The sequence below is a fragment of the Desmodus rotundus genome, chromosome 3, assembly GCF_022682495.2.
Source record: "Desmodus rotundus isolate HL8 chromosome 3, HLdesRot8A.1, whole genome shotgun sequence".
Taxonomy (NCBI): Eukaryota; Metazoa; Chordata; class Mammalia; order Chiroptera; family Phyllostomidae; genus Desmodus; species Desmodus rotundus.
This window is the reverse complement of record NC_071389.1, coordinates 35,461,248-35,479,149: the sequence shown is the minus strand read 5'-3', so window position 1 is coordinate 35,479,149 and position 17,902 is coordinate 35,461,248. Positions and strand designations below refer to the sequence as shown.

General features: G+C 41.9%; 1 protein-coding gene across 2 annotated transcripts in view; it reads right to left on the bottom strand.

The window, feature by feature from the left end:
• Nucleotides 1-7,570, bottom strand: part of SCP2 (sterol carrier protein 2) — a 97,133-nt gene extending 89,563 nt beyond the window's left edge. The window contains exons 1-2 of one of the 2 annotated variants that reach the window (XM_045204220.2): nt 7,393-7,570; nt 1,700-1,757 (exon numbers count right to left, since the gene is read on the bottom strand). In XM_045204220.2, coding sequence (XP_045060155.1) covers nt 1,700-1,757; nt 7,393-7,461 — 127 coding nt within the window. In that variant the 5' untranslated portion in view covers nt 7,462-7,570. The remainder of the gene's footprint in view (nt 1-1,699; nt 1,758-7,392) is intronic. The other variant, XM_024571025.4, reaches the window with a different exon arrangement.
• Nucleotides 7,571-17,902: the final 10,332 nt, after the last annotated feature.

Sequence of the window (17,902 nt, the reverse complement as noted above, 5' to 3'; positions counted from 1 at the left end):
GACGTCTGGATCTACTATTCCATGAAACCCATCCCCTGCCACATCACCAGTCTACACATAAGTCCAGAGGGAGCAGAATGTAGAATCAGTTACAGAATCTCAGGAGTTTTTTCCCCGAGCTGTGCCTGAGCACACGTTAAACCAAACAGGACCAGCGCAGTCTGAAGGCGCCCTTATCACACCTGAGACGCTATCAGCCAGGTGAGTGGAATCATCCCCTTGTGTTTCTCATTTCCCTAAATTCTTGGAACCAACGGGTATTTTTAAAAGCAAAGCTAAGTTTTAAAAGCTTATTCTACATTACACTTCCTTTATTAAGTGAAGCTTATTTTCCTAATTACACTTCTCAAAGAAGAGAATTTTAAGCAGTAAGTAAAGTCAATGAGGCCGAAATTCTTGTTAACAGTTGATCCCCACAGTTAGTTTCAAACTGCATAACTTCACCTCCACATTACCATCTTATAATCAAAATATTATATTCACATATTACTAAAGTAACCACAAAATCATTGACTAAATAAAAGAAATGGAACAAAAGCATATAAAAAGAACTGTGTAAAGCATGTCCCATTTCAGAGAAAGGCAGAAGCTATTTGGAGATATCAGTCAAGAGAATGTTCAACAACATAAAAGATAAACATTAAATAAAAAGTGTCCACCCAGAAGATCACAATCAATTAATTAAATCTCATGAACCTTCCTTTTGGGGAGCAGAGATGCTCTGACTTCATGTATACTAGTATCTAAATACTGAGTTAAATAAGGAGTTGAAACAAAATCCAGATATACAGGCACTAGGTACTAGGATGGAGACATGGAGGATTATTTAATGAATAACCCTAATAACTCTTTTTGGGTTGCTTGGCAACAAGCTAGCAGGAACAGCATGGGTCTAGGAGATTTCCCAGGAGGAGGACTGTACCTAACCTCATGGGGCCAAGAGCTTGCAAGGTCTCCAGGTGCTGGGAAGTTTGTATTTTCTAGCACTCCCAAACAACTGACACCTGAGTCTAAAACATTTGTTTCCACCATGCAGAGAAGCTACTGTGCTTATCCTCCTTTTTTTAAGAGAGAACAACACAATTCGGATCCACAGTTCAGCCAGCAGCAGCCTGGCCCAAGCATGTGTCTCCGAAGACTGCCTAGGGAACATGGACCACACACCGTGGACCCTTCTCTCTTGAGTTCCAGCTTGCTATTATTCACCCAAGTTCTCTGCTTAACACTCACAAGAGTACACATTAACACACTGCATCACCTCATTTAGTCACACACTCGCCTAGTGACAGAAAAAGAATTCTCTACATTGACTCAGTCAAGTGGAGAGAGGAAAACCACACATAGGTATTTAATACATTTTGAATGTGATTATCCCTTTTCTAGGAATGGAAGATACCAATTCTGTCCTATCTCGTAGAATCAAATCATCCTTTTTAATCAACCTACCTTTCTCTCCCATAGAGCCCTTTGCTGTCCCAACAAACAAGTGGGTAGCACATAAAATCACTGGCCACTGTCTGCTCTGGCTATCTAGCTAAGAATGCCCAAGCTCTTTTCCCTTTCTCCTGTCTAGTGAGCCACTAGGCAATTGCCTGTGTAAGTTCTCCTTTTTTTTTTTTTGGATCACAAGACTGCTGCAAAATCAAGACAGATCACACAATAAACTATAATGTTCAAAGATCTAAATATTCTATATTACCTGCTTCTTTTGCCAAGTCAGGGTAGTCTCTTGAATCCTTAACTTCAGGCTTCATGAACTAGAAATATAGAAGATAATAAATAGAAACAAGTTTAGTTACATTTCCTCACAACAGAGCATCACAGAAATTCATTCATTTAAATAAAAACATGTTGAACACCTAGCCCATTCCTGAATTCTGGTAACGGATACATGTTATCATTCATTTGTCCAAACACCACCACCAAGGTAAACTATGGACTTTGAGTGATAGCGATGTGCCCAGGTAGTTCAGTTGCAACAAAGGCACAGAGTGACTCTGGTGCAGATTACTGATGGGGGACAGGGAACATATGAAACTACTTTTTGCTCAATTCTGCTGTGAACATAAAACTGCTTTGAAAAATGGGCCTTGCAGACGCCACTGACGCCTCGGATCCTCCCCCATGGTCAACCCCATCGTACTCTTCAACCTCGGCTGCCCATGGCGAGCCCTCGGGCTGCGTCTCCTTGGAGGTGTTTGCAGACAAAGTTCCAAAGACAAAAGAAAACTTTCGTACTCTGAGCACTGGGGAGAAAGGATTTGGTTATAAAGGTTCCTGCTTTCACAGAATTTTCCCAGGATTTATGTGCCAAGGTGGTAACTTCACACACCACAATGGCACAGGTGACAAGCCCATCTACAGGGAGAAACGTGATGATGGTATTTTCATCCTGAAGCACACAGGTCCTGGCATCTTCTCCATGGCAAATGCTGGACCCAACACAAACGGTTCCCAGTTTGGAATCTGCACTGCCAAGACTGCGTGGCTGGATGGCAAGCAGGTGGTCTTTTGGCCAGGTGAAAGATGGCACAGACGCTGTGATGGCTATGGAGCGCTGTGGGTCCAGGAATGGCAAGACCACCAAGCACCATGTCTGACCGTGGACCACTCTAATACATTTGACTTGTGTTTTATCTTAACCACCAGACCATTCCTTCTGTAGCTCAGAAGAACACTTCTCGACCCTCATCTGCTTGTGATGTTCTACAATCTTCATGCTTTTGCAACAGTTCACTGGGTTCCATATTTTCCTTACCCCTTCCAAGTCTAGCCGGATTGCAGAGTTAAGTTTATGATTATGAAGTAAAAACTAACCAAAAAAAGAAAAATAAAGCCCTGCTTGAAAAAAGAGAGAGGGAGACTGGGATGAGAAGACTTGGATTTCTGATCACTGTGGACGCAATGTGGAGAAATGAATAAAGGGAGCAAGGCTGGAGGCAATGGGACCAAACGGCATGACTGACCAGTCCAAGTGAGAGCTAGCATGGCAGCACAGAGCAGGAAGAGGAGAGAGCCTTAAGAAGCATAAAGCAAAATCTACCAAACCTGGTGACTGATTAGATAAAGTGGAGCAGCTTGCTAGTCAGTGCTTGTGATAAAGAGAAATGACTTTCAAGAATTTCTGACTGCAAACCACAGTAAGACACATATTACAATATGACTAGGCATACACGATATGACTGTTCCTCCCTTAGTACCCACAATTGGTTCTAGGAACCCCCCTCCCCACAGATACCAAAATCCATGGATGCTCAAGTCCCTTACATAAGTGTTATGTTTGCATATAACCTATGCACATCCTCCTGTATACTTTTAATAATCTGTAGATTATTTATAATACTTAACATAAATGCTAGGTAACTAGTTGTTATGCTGTACTGTTTAGGGAATAATGACCAAAAAATCTGTGTATGTTCAGTACAGACACACCCACCATCATGGGCCTAACTACAGAGTACACATCGACTATAACATAACATTTTAGGGGGAATATTTTTGATCTGCAGAAACCACAGATGTGGAGGACCAACTGTATATTCATATATAATTAAAGCAAAAATTTCATGAAATACTTATCCTTGTTATATTAGTACAATATTTTCTACTTTTAATTTTTTTAATGCTAGAGGCAACCTTCTAAATTGATTTCATGACCTCCAATTTGAAACACTGTGTAGATACTTAGCTTAAATGCCATACTTCATTGTGGTGCCAAAATGCATTTGTTAAACTGAGCCAAACCAAAATATTCAACATTTATTCCTGTCTCTGACCCATTCCAATTCTTCATAATTCCCTAATTCAGCATCTAACAGTTGCTTATTTTCCTTCTATTTATTCTTCAGCTCACTAAGTCAGAATCACAGCATTTACAGAGAGCACTTATGATGAAGACTACTGTGCTGCCCTGGCTGGTGTGGCTCAGTGGATTGAGCACTGGCCTGCAAACCAAAGGGTCTCCAGTTTGATTCCCAGACAGGTCACAGGCCTGCGTTGTGGGTCAGGTCCCCAGTAGGGGGCGCATGAGAGGCAATCACACATTGCTGTTTCTCTCCCTCTCTTCCTCCCTCCCTTCCCTTCTCCCTACAAATAAATAAAATAAAACCTTAAAAAGAAAAAAAGAGTACTGGCTAGGCTCTAACAAGTATTATCCGTTAAAGATTATCAGCCATATAGTGAAATGTCACATCCCCATTTCTTACTGAAATCAGGGTAATTTTTTTAAAAATCTGGCAGAAGTCAAGAGATTCAAAATTCAGAGAGAAATATGACAGAAAATTAAGTTCTCTACTGCTGAACTGGAGGGGCCATGAGGCAAGGACATGACACAGGCTTCTAGGAGCTAAGAGTGACCCCAGCCCAACAGCCAGCAAGAAATGGACACTTTATCCTCCAGTGAAAAAAAAAAAGAGGGATCAGCCCTGGCTGGTGTGGCAGTGGACTGAGTGCTGAGTTTGATTTCCTGGGTTTCCTATGTTTCCAGAACATATGCCTGGGTTTCCGGCCAGGTCCCCAGTAGGGGGTGTGAGAGGTAACCACACAACCACATATTGATGTTTCTCTCTTTCTCCCTCCCTTCCCATCTCTCTAAAAATAAATAAATAAATTCTTTAAAAAAATGGATCATTTGCAAGGAAATTAATTTTGCCAATAAAAGGAATGAGCTTAGAAGAGAAGGCCAAGCTCCAGATGAAAACACAGCTGCGCTATAAACCTTGATTGCAAGCTAGGGAAACCCTGAGCAGACCTCCGTCACATCCCATCTTGCTAACCTATAAAACTGTGAGATATAAATGGATGTTGTTTTAAGCTGCTAAATTTGCAGTAATTTATTATAGAGCAACATAAAACTAGTGTGTTCACTGACTAAAAAAATTAGGCAAATAAATACATACATTACTCCTTCAAAATTAAAAGCATGTTTAGGTGGAAACTACCAAATGTCAATTAACAGAAGATTGGATAAATTGTTTTATGTTGATAACATGGACATTACATCCATGAGAATGAACAACCTATAACTACATGTAAAATTATGGATGAATCTCACAAACATAATGTTGAATAAAAAAGCCAGAACTAATCTAGGGAATTAAAGGTCAGAAGTTAGGATAATGGCAAGCCTTTTCTGGCAAGGAGTCGGTGACTGGATGAGGGCAGAAGAGGAATTTCTGAGGTGCTGATAACGTTCTATTTTCTTTTGTTTTTATTTTTTTTAAGCAAAGAAATGCCAAAACAAAAGTATCATAAAGCTTATAATAAAAACTGGTTTCATTACTCCCAATCCACTGGTCTTACTTGCTCCCAAAATATCCACTTTCAATTCTTTTAGCTATTTCTTCTTTTATAAAACGCCATATTTCTAAATATCCTTATGCTATTACTTCTTTACTAGTTTAAGAAATTATGTAATGATATCCAATAAGGAACCCACCCAATCAAGACCTACCAATGGAGCTTAAACTCTTATCTAGCAAATTCCTCCCTCTTCATCAAACCCTAGGCAAGGTTCCAAAAAAAAAAAAAATCAAGCCCAGAGGGAAGTACATTGGCCTAGTAAGAAAATCAATAAAGCTGCTCTCCGTATTCCCAATTTCTTCCCTCAGGAGTGTAACGAACACCTCCCCTATCTCCACCTCCCAACTGGAGGAAAAGACACACCCACTTCCCAAAAGGCTGGAAAGCTTTCTGTGTGCTTTTCTATACAACCAATATAATCAAACATGCAACAGCCAATAAAGGATCAGACTGCATTGATACCAAAATGTAGGTTTTACTGCTACCTTTATTGGAAGTCCCTTCTCCCATGAAACAATAATCTCCAAATATGTTTTATAATGCATTAGTCGATATATAGGTACACATGTTTTGATTGAATTGTGATTGTAGACTATTGGTAAGATGATAAAAGTTTTAAGGATGTTTTCTCAGAAAAAGAACTCCCCCTAGGAGCTCTCTTTCACAATGCATATCCATTTAGTATTGTTCAACTAACATTCATTGAGCCTCTTCAGGTACCAGGCACTTTAAGCAAGCTAGGGGTATAGCCATGAATTAAACATGGTACTCCCCCTGGAGGAGCTTCCGTGCTGAGGAAGACTATAGACATATAAACAGAATTTGAGCATAGCATAGTAAGACAGAGGTAAGTACAGGGGCTCTGTTAAAGTCAGGAGGATCAGAGGCTGCTTGGAGAAGATCTGAACTGATCTCTGAAAAATGCAATAAAGTTAACCAAATGAAGATAGTTTAAGTAGTGAGAACAACAGAAGCAAAGTAACAGAGGCACAGAACAGGGTGTACAGTGAAACTAACAGCAGTTTGGAATTACTAGAACCTAGGGGTGTGTGTCAAGAAATAAGACTGTAGGAGCCTCCCGCCTCCTAGTACCAAGCAGAGTAGCACCTAACGAACAGAAATGAGGTTGGAAGATCCAGAAAAATCTGTGCAAGACGCTGAGCATCACTAATGTTTCTCCTCATCCATCCTTTGTTGATCCATTCGAAGACCCCCTGTGGATCTCTGAAACCACAGATAGTACCTAGCCCTATATATTCTGGGTTTTTTTCCTATACATACACATCTGTGATAAAGTTTAATTTATAAATTAGGAACAATAAAATAGAAAAAGCATAACAATATACTGTAATAAAAATTATGCAATTTGATCTCTCTCTAATAACCTAGATGGCTGCTAAGTGAGTAAGGGCGGGTAATGCACACAGGACGTACACAGCACGGATACCTGGACAAAGGGGTGATTCCCGTCCCAGGGTGGATGGAGTGGGATGGTGAGAGACTTCATCACGCTACTCAGAACAGCGTGCAATTTAAAACGTATGAATTGTTTATTTTCCATTTACTATTTAATAATTTAATTGTAATTTTCCATTTAATATTTTCAAGTGGTTGACTGCAGGTATGTGAAACCGCAGAGAAGGGGAACTACTCCATTCCCAGGAATGCAGAGCTGGTGGCATCCACTGCCTGCTTCCCTTCTGGGAGTGAGGTGGCCCTTGCCAACTTCGAAGGTCCACTCAGAATCAAAGGAGATGTGGATTTCAGGTTATTTTGGGGTATCCTTCACAAACTCTGACCCTGGGAGGAAAAGGAGGAAGAGGCAATGGCCACAGGAAACACCCCCCTCCTCCAGACACTACAAGCCCTCAGAAACACTACATCACAACCCACCCCAGTTGCCACTCCGATGCCCCCAGGGCCAAAATCTGGGGGCGGTGGGACGTCCCCGGTGCCCTCAAGGTTGGAAGGACGGACCCACGGACAGGGTCAGGCCGCCCCCTGTTTGGGGGTAAGGTCTGCACTCCCCCGGTCTCACCCCGACGGTGCGGGGCCGGAAGCCCGCTACGGGGCGACCGCGGCCGCGTTTACCTTCGTCATCCCAACCCCCACCACGAACACCCGGCGCGCGGGCCGAGACTGTAGGGAGGTGAGAGGCATAGCAGGGTGGGCTCGGGGTCGTGCGGCAGACACCTGTGCGGCTAGACTAAAGCGGAAGCGGCTCGCAGGAGAACCCCAGCTCACGCAGCGTCGCGGGCGGACGGGGGTGGAGCCTGCCAGGGGCGGGGCGGGGCCGGGAGCCGGGGTGGCGGAGCCTGCGCAGAGGCTCTGGCGGCAGCCGGCGCTTTGGGGACAGGGAGTGCTACGTAGCTCTTTTTTTCTTTTTCTTTTTTTTTAGAGAGAGAGAGGGAGGGAGGGAGGGAGTGTGTGTGTTAAAGTTGGGGAGAGTGAAACACGGATGGACTTAGGATAGAAAGAGCAACAGGAGAGAACCTAGATGGGACTGCTTTGGCTTTCTACAGATGTTATAAGAAGTGAGCCTCGGTGGGGCTGCTGGGACTGGAAAGTCGGAGAAAATGGGGCCTTGGAGACATTCCCGAGAAGAGCTGCCACTGCCCTTGCTCCCCTGGTTGCAAGTCTCCGTGGGGCCCTTACAGTTTAGGAGACACGTGCGTGAGAGGGAAGAAAGGCATGGACATGCTCCCAGGAGGGAGAACGCTGTTATGTAGCTCTCTGTAGACAGATATGCTCAATGTTATCTCGTTTTTAAAATATCATTTCATTTCATTATGGCATTGTCTACATTCATGGACTTCACTTCCTCACCTCCCATATACACCTCAACACATCTCAATTTTATGCTCAATAACTGGATTGCAAAAGTATTTGTGAATGTGAATCCCTTGTGTGGACGAAAACGGGGCCACACACTAAAACTGACAAGATCAGGGAAGGCCTGTAGGATAAGGTTTACAAACTCTAGAGACAGAAAGTAACCACATGGGATGGACTGAACATAAAAGTTTCTGAGTAAAAATGGGTCCTGCTCTGGCTGGTGTGGCTGAGTGGATTGCGGGCCAGCCTGCCAACCAAAAGGTCACTGGTTAGATTCCAGTCAGGACACAGGCCTGGGTTGCAGCTCAGGTCCCCTGTTGGGAGCGCCCTAGAGGCAACTGATCAATGTATATCTCACACATAGATGTCACTCTCCCTTGCTCCCTCCCCATCTCTCAAATAAATAAATAAAATCTTTTAAAACATAAATAAATAAATGTGGGTCCTAGTGTGTAGTCATGTCCTAGGCCAGTATCTTCCTTGACAAAGGTCAATCTTTACCTTAACAGAGCCAGCCTATTATCTTCTTTTTAAATCTGTGATAACATACCTTTGGAATGTCAGAGTAATCCCCTTTTTTCCAGACCCCCAGGGCACAAACTCCCACCTGTGCGTGAGACCAGAGCCTGAACCTCTCATTGTTTTTTTTCATTGGTTTGTAGCACCATCTCTATGTGCTACAAAAGTTAATTGTTAACTATCCTCACCCACTGCAATGTCAGAAATGTCCAAACCTGCACAGGATGTTTATGAGTTTATTTTTTTATGATCCTCCTTTTATTTTTAAATATATTTTATTGATTATGCTATTACAGTTGTCCCATTCTCCCCCCTTCACTTCCCTTTGCCCTGCACACCCCCTCCCACCCACATTCCCCCCCTTTAGTTCATGACCATGGATCATACATATAAGTTCTTTGGCTTCTACATTTCTTATACTATTCTTACCCTCCCCTTTTCTATTTCCTACCTACCATTTATGCTACTTATTCTCTGTACTTTTTCCCCCTCTCCCCCCTCCCACTCCTCGCTGATAACCCTCCATGTGATCTCTATTTCTGTGAATCTGTTGCTGTTGTAGTTGTTTGCTTAGTTTGCTTTTGTTTTTATTTTAGGTGTGGTTGTTAATAGCTGTGAGTTTGCTGTCATTTTACTGTTCATATTTCTTACCTTCTTTTTCTTAGGTAAATCCCTTTAACATTTCATATGATAAGGGCTTGGTGATGATGAACTCCTTGAACTTGACCTTATCTGAGAAGCACTTTATCTGCCCTTCCATTCTAAATGAAAGCTTTGCTGGATAGAGTCATCTTGGATGTAGGTCCTTGCCTTTCATGACTTGTGATACTTCTTTCTAGCCCCTTCTTGCCTGTAAGGTCTCTTTGGAGAAATCAGCTGACAGTCTTATGGGAACTCCTTTGTAACTGTCTCCTTTTCTCTTGCTGCTTCTAAGATTCTCTCCTTCTGTTTCATCTTGGCTAATGTAATTATGATGTGCCTGGGTGTGTGCTTCCTTGGGTCCAACTTCTTTAGGATTCTCTGAACTTCCTGGACTTCCTGGAAGTCTATTTCCTTTGCCAGATTAGGGAAGTTCTCTTTCATTATTTTTTCAAATAAGATTTCAGTTTCTTGTTCTTCCTCTTCTTCTTCTGGTATCCCTATAATTCGGATGTTGGAACATTTAAAGATGTCTTGGAGGTTCCTAAGCCTCTCCTCATTTTTTTGAATTCTTGTTTCTTCATTCTTTTCTGGTTGGATGTTTCTTTCTTCCTTCTGGTCCACACTGTTGGTTTGAGTCCCAGTTTCCTTCGCATCACTATTGGTTCCCTGTACATTTTCCTTTGTTTCTCTTAGCATAGGCTTCATTTTTTCATCTGGTTTTTGAACAGATTCAACCAATTCTGTGAGCATCTTGATAACCAGTGTTTTGAACTGTGCATCCGATAGGTTGGCTATCTCTTCCTCGCTTAGCTGTATTTTTTCTGGAGCTTTGATCTGTTCTTTCATTTGGGCCATTTTTTTTTTTTTGTCTTGGTGCTCCTGTTACTTACAGGGCGGAGCCTTAGGTGTCACCAGGGCGGGGCAACCCACGTGGCTGTGCCATGACATTGTATGTGGAGAGGGGTCCAAGAGGGAACAATGGTGCTTGCTCTGCTCTCTGCTGGATTTCAGTCACTTCCCTGGCTACCCACAAGCAAAGTGGGCCCTTCTGGTGCTGATTCCCATGTGGGTGGATTTGTGTAAGTTCTGGGACCCTGTGGGTCTCTCCAATGAACTCTCCTATGAGGCTGGGAGTGTCTCCCGCTGCTGCCTCAACCCCCAAGGGGTTTTCAGTCAGTGGTTTGAGGCTTTATTTCCCCCATGCTGGAGCCCTAGGTTGTGCAGTCTGTTTTGCTCCACATTTGTTCCTCCGAGTTTATCTGCTTGAGAATGTGGGACTGCCAGGTCTGCCAGCCACCGCCTCGCTGGGTCCACCAGGTGCTGCCTTGCCGCAAGTCCTCTCTGTCTGGCTTCGAGTCTCCACCCTGCCTGCCGGTCTGGATGAGTGTTTCTTCTTTAACTCCTTGGTTGTCAGACTTCCATACAGTTCAATTTTCTATCAGTTGTGGTTGTTTTTTGCTTCTAAATTGTTGTTGTCCTTCTTTTGGTTGTTCGAGGAGGCACAGTGTGTCTACCTACGCTTCCATCTTGGCCAGAAGTCCTGTTTATGAATTTGTTTCAGCCAAACACAACAGTTACTGGGAAGCAAAATCTCAACAGATTGAGAAAATGCTCCAGAGAATGGAGGTTTTACTATTTATATTGTACATCAGAATCAAAGGAGAAGACATGAAATCTATCAGTGGTAGATTAGGGGGATGAGAGAAAGCAAAGTGATACTTGATGAAAAGTAAAATGGAGAGACATGGACTCCTTTGACATTGGTGGGTGTAGCATAGCTGACAACATTTACAGCACACAGAGAAGATTTTCGAGCAGTAAGATAACAATGAGGGGATTGTGGACTCCTGCTCTGGCAGGAGTTTGTGCGCTGAGGTTGTCTGGAGAAAGGAGGCTTACTCTGAAATTCCAAAGGTATGTTATTATAGGTTCAAAAATAAGACAGTAGACAGGCTGGCTCAGTTAAGATAAAAATGGACCTTTGTCAAGGAAGATACTGACCTAGGATATGACAATCCACCAGGACTTGCTTTTAATTTGGAATTTTTATGTTCAGCCCACCCATCATGGTTACTTTCTGTCTCTGGAGTTTGTAAGGCCTGTCTTGGAGGCCTCCCTGAGTTTGTCAGTTTTAGTGTGTGGCCCCATTTCTCATGCACACCGCCGGTGTAAAAGAAGTTTCTCCGTTTTACCTTTTATCCAATATCAGAGATTTCTCCACTCTGCTTATCCCCGCTCCCAAATCTACCACCAGTGGATTGTGTGTAACCCTTATGTCTTCTCCGTTGATTCTGACGTACAACATAAGCAGTAAAACTGCCCTTCGCCAGAGCATTTTCTCCACTGAGATTTTGCTTCCCAGCGACTATTGTCAGTTTGGCTCAAATAAACTCACAAACATTCTCTATAGGTTTGGACATTTCTTAGGTTGACACTAGCTTTTACCCCCCACTGTCCACCCAAACAGTTCTTGAAGAGGTCGTCAGTGGCCTTCTTTAGTTCATTCTGGGCAAATCAATAAAGAGTGTTCTGAACCCTAACCCCTCCCACACCTTCCACTTGTTGAAGACCGCAAAGCCATTAACACTCATGGCCTCCAACCAGTGTCTAAACTAAAATAAAACTTTCTCTTAAGTCACTGGTGCTTGATGGGGTCATCACTATGTCCTTTAAGGTTTAAACAAAGATGGCTCTAACTTGCTCTCTGAGACCATCATGACTAATTGGGGTTTACATCAGTCCTGCTCACTTCTGAACCCAGTCCTTCCTTCCAAGGAATTAATTCAGGTTATGGGGCATCTGGCCATTCCTCCATGTTCCTTTTCTATATACTACTGGGCACAACTGCAATTCCTTCACTCCTTAAATAATCACAAGCCCAAGACTACATGAGAAAGAATTTTACAGAGCGTCGAGGAGCTTCTGTGGGACTTCGCTGCTCATACTTAAAGACATAAGTGCTAACTATTTCGTACTGAATTGTGCCTCCCCTCATTTCATGTGTTGAAATCCTACCACATAGGACCTCACGAGGTGACTGCAGACTGCATTCAGAGACAGGGTCTCTAAAGAGGTGATTAAGTGATGATGAGGTCGTTAGAGTGGGCTCTAATCCACGTATGCCTGATGTCCTCATAAGACAAAATGTGGACAGAGATGAATATAGAGGATAGACCATGTGAAGATGGAAGGAGAAAATGGCCATCTACAAGCCAAGGAAAGAGGCCTCAGACAAAACTAACCCTGCCAATACCTTGATCTAGCCTGCAGAACTGCGAAAAATAAATTTCTGTTGTTTATGCCATCCAGTCTGTGGTACTTTGTTATGAGAGTTCTAGAAAACTAATACATCAAACCAAGGAAGTTCTTTTCCTAAAAGGAAATCTGGTGCCTGGTTGCCCTCACCCCATTATGATTGTTCCTGGGACTCCAAAGGAAACTTAGCAAAGGAACAAGGGAGGCAGAACAACAGTGGTAGTAACAATATGGTCTTAGGTAATAATATTTTTTCTCCTTTTTAATCCTGCTGCTTTTATTTATGTTTTTTAAAGATTTTATTCATTTAATTGATTTTAGAGAGACTGAAACATCACCTGTTGTTCCACTTATTTATGCACTAATTGGTTGACTCTTGCCTGTGCCCCAACCAGGGATTGAATCCACAACTGTGGTGTATCTGGATGATGCTCTAACCAACTGAGCTACCTGGCCAGGGCTAGATTTTAATTATTTATTTTCAGAGAGAAAGGAAGGGAGGGAGAAAGAGAGGGAGAAAAACATGTACATGCCCAACTGGGGACCTGGCCCACAACCCAGGCATGTGCCCTGGCAGAGATTTGAACCGACAACTTACCAGTTGACAGGCCAGCACTCAATCCACTGAGCCACACCAGTCAGGGCTTAACCCTGCTGGTTATAAACAGACATGATCCCTCAGTAATCCCCTCTGAACTATAACGTACATTTTTAAAATTAGTGTTTTAAAAAGCAATATATATGAAGCACTCTCACATTGCCAATGGGAATATCTTTAATGGAGAGCAATTAGCCATACATGTCAGAACATTAAATCATCTCCTCTTTGACCCAGAAATTCCAATTTTAGATTTACCCATAAAGGTGTGTAATGCCACTGTACAAGATTATTCATTGCAGCATTGCTTATAATAGCAAAAGACTGGAAATAGTCTTAATACCCATCAATAAGGGATCGGTCGAATCATGATACATCATAAATTGAATACTATGCAGCTATGAAGAAAACATAGAAAGCTATGCCCTGATGTGATCTTCACAATCTATTGTTATATGAAAAAATCAAGATGCAGAATAGTGTATAAAGAAAGCTAATTATTTGTTATAAAGCAAGATAGCACTCTTTAAGTATGCATGTATGTATTTGCTTAGATTTGCATAAAATATTTTTGGAAAAATAGGGGAGAAAACTGGGAAGCTGGGAGTAAGGGTGGCAGGGAGAATTTTTACAATTGACCTTTTGCATTTTTTGAATATTGATTCATGTGTTGAATATTATCTACTCGAAAAGATTAAAATGAAAACAAAACACAATGACAAAAATTAAAATAAAAGGAATACACACCCAAGGTCAAAACATTCAAACAGTACACATAGGTATAAAATTAAAAGAAAAAACTTCCTTCCTCCATATTTCATGCACATATAAGAATATTTGTTGTATTTTTATCTGGCATTTCTAAGTGTTTCATGGCAGGAGAATTTTGGGATTATCTAGTCTTCCTCTTTGAAAAGAGAAGTGTTTTTCCCAATTCTTTTCAGCATTAACAGCAACTTTTATTTTATTATTCTTTCTCCATCTCTATGAACTCCTATTTTGAAACCATATTTGGTGGACTGCCAGCATTTATTACATAATAAGCCTGTGATTTCTTGTTCTGTTAAATTGGTAACCTGGTGTCTTATCTACTGGTCACATTGCTGTCTTTATCAGCAATTCAGAGTTTTAAGAAACAACTCCGCGCTTAGTGAAAGCCTCTTCAGGGCCCTAAGGGCTAGGCCCTAAGGATGGGCAGGAAAAGGGGAAATTCTTGGCCTCTTCCCTGATGCGCTAGAGATTATACCAAGTTACCTGGTCCTAGCCCAGTAGAGGCTCCTTAGAACAATAATTTCTAAATATTGATGTCTGGGCTCTACTCCCACAGGCTCTAATTCAGTAGAATGAGGTCTAGGATATAAATATTTTGAAACTATGGTGATTTCTTTTAGAAACATATTTTTTTAAGATTTTATTTATTTATTTTTAGAGAGGGGAAGGGAGGGAGAAAGAGAGGGAGAGAAACATCAGTGTGTGGTTGCCACTGCGCACACCCTACTGGGGACCTGGCAGGCAACCCAGGCGTGTGCCCTAGACTAGGAATTGAACTGGCGACCCTTCGGCTCACAGGCCAGCACTCAATCCACTGAGCCACACCAGCCAGGGCCTATGGGGATTTTTATTGGGTGTGGCATGGTGGCTATAAATGTACAATTTCTATAAGGTCTTTTGATATAATGAAAATCAGCTGTTAACTGTAGGTCCACTTGGTTCAATTTTCCTCCCAGCAGAAAGCTATCTCCTGCAGGGTTCCTCAGGCTAGTCAGCCTCAGAGACAGGAGACTCAGTCCCCACAGAAGCAGCATATTCAGTATCCAACAACTAGGTCACTCCCTCTGGGAAACCTGTCATTCACAAGCGGCAAACACAAGGCCCACAGGCCGAATCCAGCCCTCCACCTTGTTTTATCCGCCCGGCACCTCGTTTCTACCCGGCAGCAGCACCCAAGCTCTCGCTTAACTGTTAAGGACTAGTTACATTTATACAGTCCCAAAATTATATTCGGCCCTTTGAAGGCAACCACGAGGCTGATGTGGCCCCCGGTGAAAATGAGTTTGACACTCCTGCTAATTGTTCATAGGCTGCTAGGATTTAAGGCGAGATGTTCACTTAGCAGAAACCACTTGGCTGCCTGAGGATGCTTTATGCCATGGAGATGTATGAGAAGCTCTTGTCACAGAGTCTTAGGGCAGGAAGGGACCTCAGAAGTTTTATATGCACATATATAGTCAATTCTCTTTTTCTGTGGTAGTTATCTTTTCAATATCTCTGTAAGTACCAAATTAGTAAATACTGACCCATTGTTCCTATGGGAAAAACAGGCCTTAGGCTCTTATAAGCCTCTGATCACATTTGTCTACCCAGCAATACATAATCTTCTTTGTTTTATGTGTTTCTGTTTAAAGACACTTATTTAATATATTGTTTTTTACTTATTCACCCATGCCCTGAGCCTCATGCATCCAGTCCTGAATACTTTCTTTTTATTTTTAATATAGTTGACACATAATATTATATTAGCTTCAGGTGTATAGCATAGTGATAAGACATTTGTATACTTTACCAAGTGACCAACACCACAAATCTAGTAACCACCTGTCACCATTTATAGTTATTACAATATTATTGACTCTATTCTTACGCTGTTTCTTCACATCCCTGTGACTTATTTTATAACTGGAAATTTGTCCTTCCTAATCCCCTTCCCTTTTTTCACCCAACCCCCCACCCACTTCCCCTTTAATAACCATCAGTTTGTCTACTGTATGTATGAGTTGGTTTCTGTTTCATTTTGCTTATTCCTTTCTTTTTTTAGATTCCACATGTAAGTGAAATTATGTGGTGTTTTAGCTTTCTGTCAAACATTTCACTTAGCACAATAGCCTCTAGGTCTATCCACAATGTCATAAATAGCAAGATTTTACTCCTTTTTATGGCTGAGTAATATTTCATTGTATATATGTACCATATCTTCTTTATCCATTCATCTACTGATGAACACCTAAGTTGTTTCTATATCTTGGCTATTGTAAACAACGTTGCAATGAACATAGAGGTGCATATATACTTTCGAATTATTGCTTTAGTTTTCTTTGGATATATACCCTTAAATGATGGCTGGGTTGTATGGCAGCTCCACTTTTTAAAAAGATCTTATTATTAATTTATTTTTAGAGAGAGGGGAAGGAGGGAGAAAGAGAGGGAGAGAAACATTGATCAGTTGCCTCTTGCGCATGCCCGAACTGGAGACCAAACCCGCAACACAGGCATGTGCCCCAACCGTAAATCAAACTGATGACCTTTCACTTTGGGGGATGACGCCCAACCAACGGAGCCACACTGGTCAGGGAGTCCATTTTTAATTTTTAAAGGAACCTCCACTCTGTTTTCCATAGTGGCTGCACCAATTTACAGTCCCACTAACAGAGCAGGAGGGTTCCCTTTCCTCCACATCCTAACCAGCCCTTGTCCTTCGTTATCATTTTGATGATGGCCATTCTGACAGGTGTGAGCTGAGATCTCATTGTGGTTTTGATTTGCATCTCCCTGATGATCACTGATGTTGAGCATCTTTTCATGTGCATCGGCCATCTGTATGTTATCTTTGGAGAAATGTCTATGTAGGTCCTAAGCCCTTTTTTTTTAAAATTAGGGTTTGTTTTTTTTTATGTTGAGTTATATGAGTTCTTCATATGCAGGATGAGGCAAAAGTAGGTTTATGGTTGGGAACACATGAAAAACAGTTTATTATATTATTATTTATTTATTATTGTGTGATTTTCTACACAAATAACTATATACCTACTTCTGCCCCACCCTGTATTTTGGATATTACCCCCTAATTTATATATTATTTGCAAATATCTTCTCCCATTCAGTAGGTTGCCCTTTCTTTTGTTGATGGTATAAAAATATATGTGTGTGTATAAAAATGTATGTGCACATACATACACACACGTATATGTAACTGAGTCATTAACATCATCGCACTCAAGGCCCCTAGCACTGTAATCACGGCTGAACTGAGCTTATCCAACACACGTTTTCTTCGTAAGACACATCACAGCTTTCTTGCACTCAGGCATACTGGACAACATTTCAGGCTTGAGGACCATTTTTAAACAGCAAAATCACCAACAAAAAGGACAAAAATGCAAAGCCTGTGTCACGCAATAGATCGTGAGAGGGACACTTGTTTGCAGTGTTGAAAGAGGCGCTGCATGATTCTGTTTCACCTCAGCTCAGCTGGGAATAAGCGCAAAGGCACAGCTCAGAATCTTGCCGCCACAGGAGTTCTTCGAGTACTGATTCTGGGGTTACAAATAAATTTTTGTGAGTAGACAAATTTGCAATTTAAAATCAGTAAAAAAAGCATCAAATATATAGGATATATCTAGGTGCCAAAGCCTTTGCTTCTGTAACCTCCTTTAGTCCTCACAAAACACATGAGCATGAGTTTCAGAGAGATTAAAAAGGTCACAGAGCTAGTGACTGAATTTCGGTTTTTCCTTTGTTTTAGGCATACATATAGAGGAATCAACCCACCCCACCCCGGGGGCCCCTTTCAGTGTAACACAGGCGTTGTCTCTTCCAAACTACCGCCATTACAAGATACAGAACAATTCCAACAGTCCACAAATTTTCCTCAGGCTACCCTTTTGTGAAACCAGTTTCTGGCTAATCCCTGCTCTCAGCCTCAGACCCTGCTCCAGGCCACACTCCTATTGTAGAGAACCTAAACCCGCATGGCTG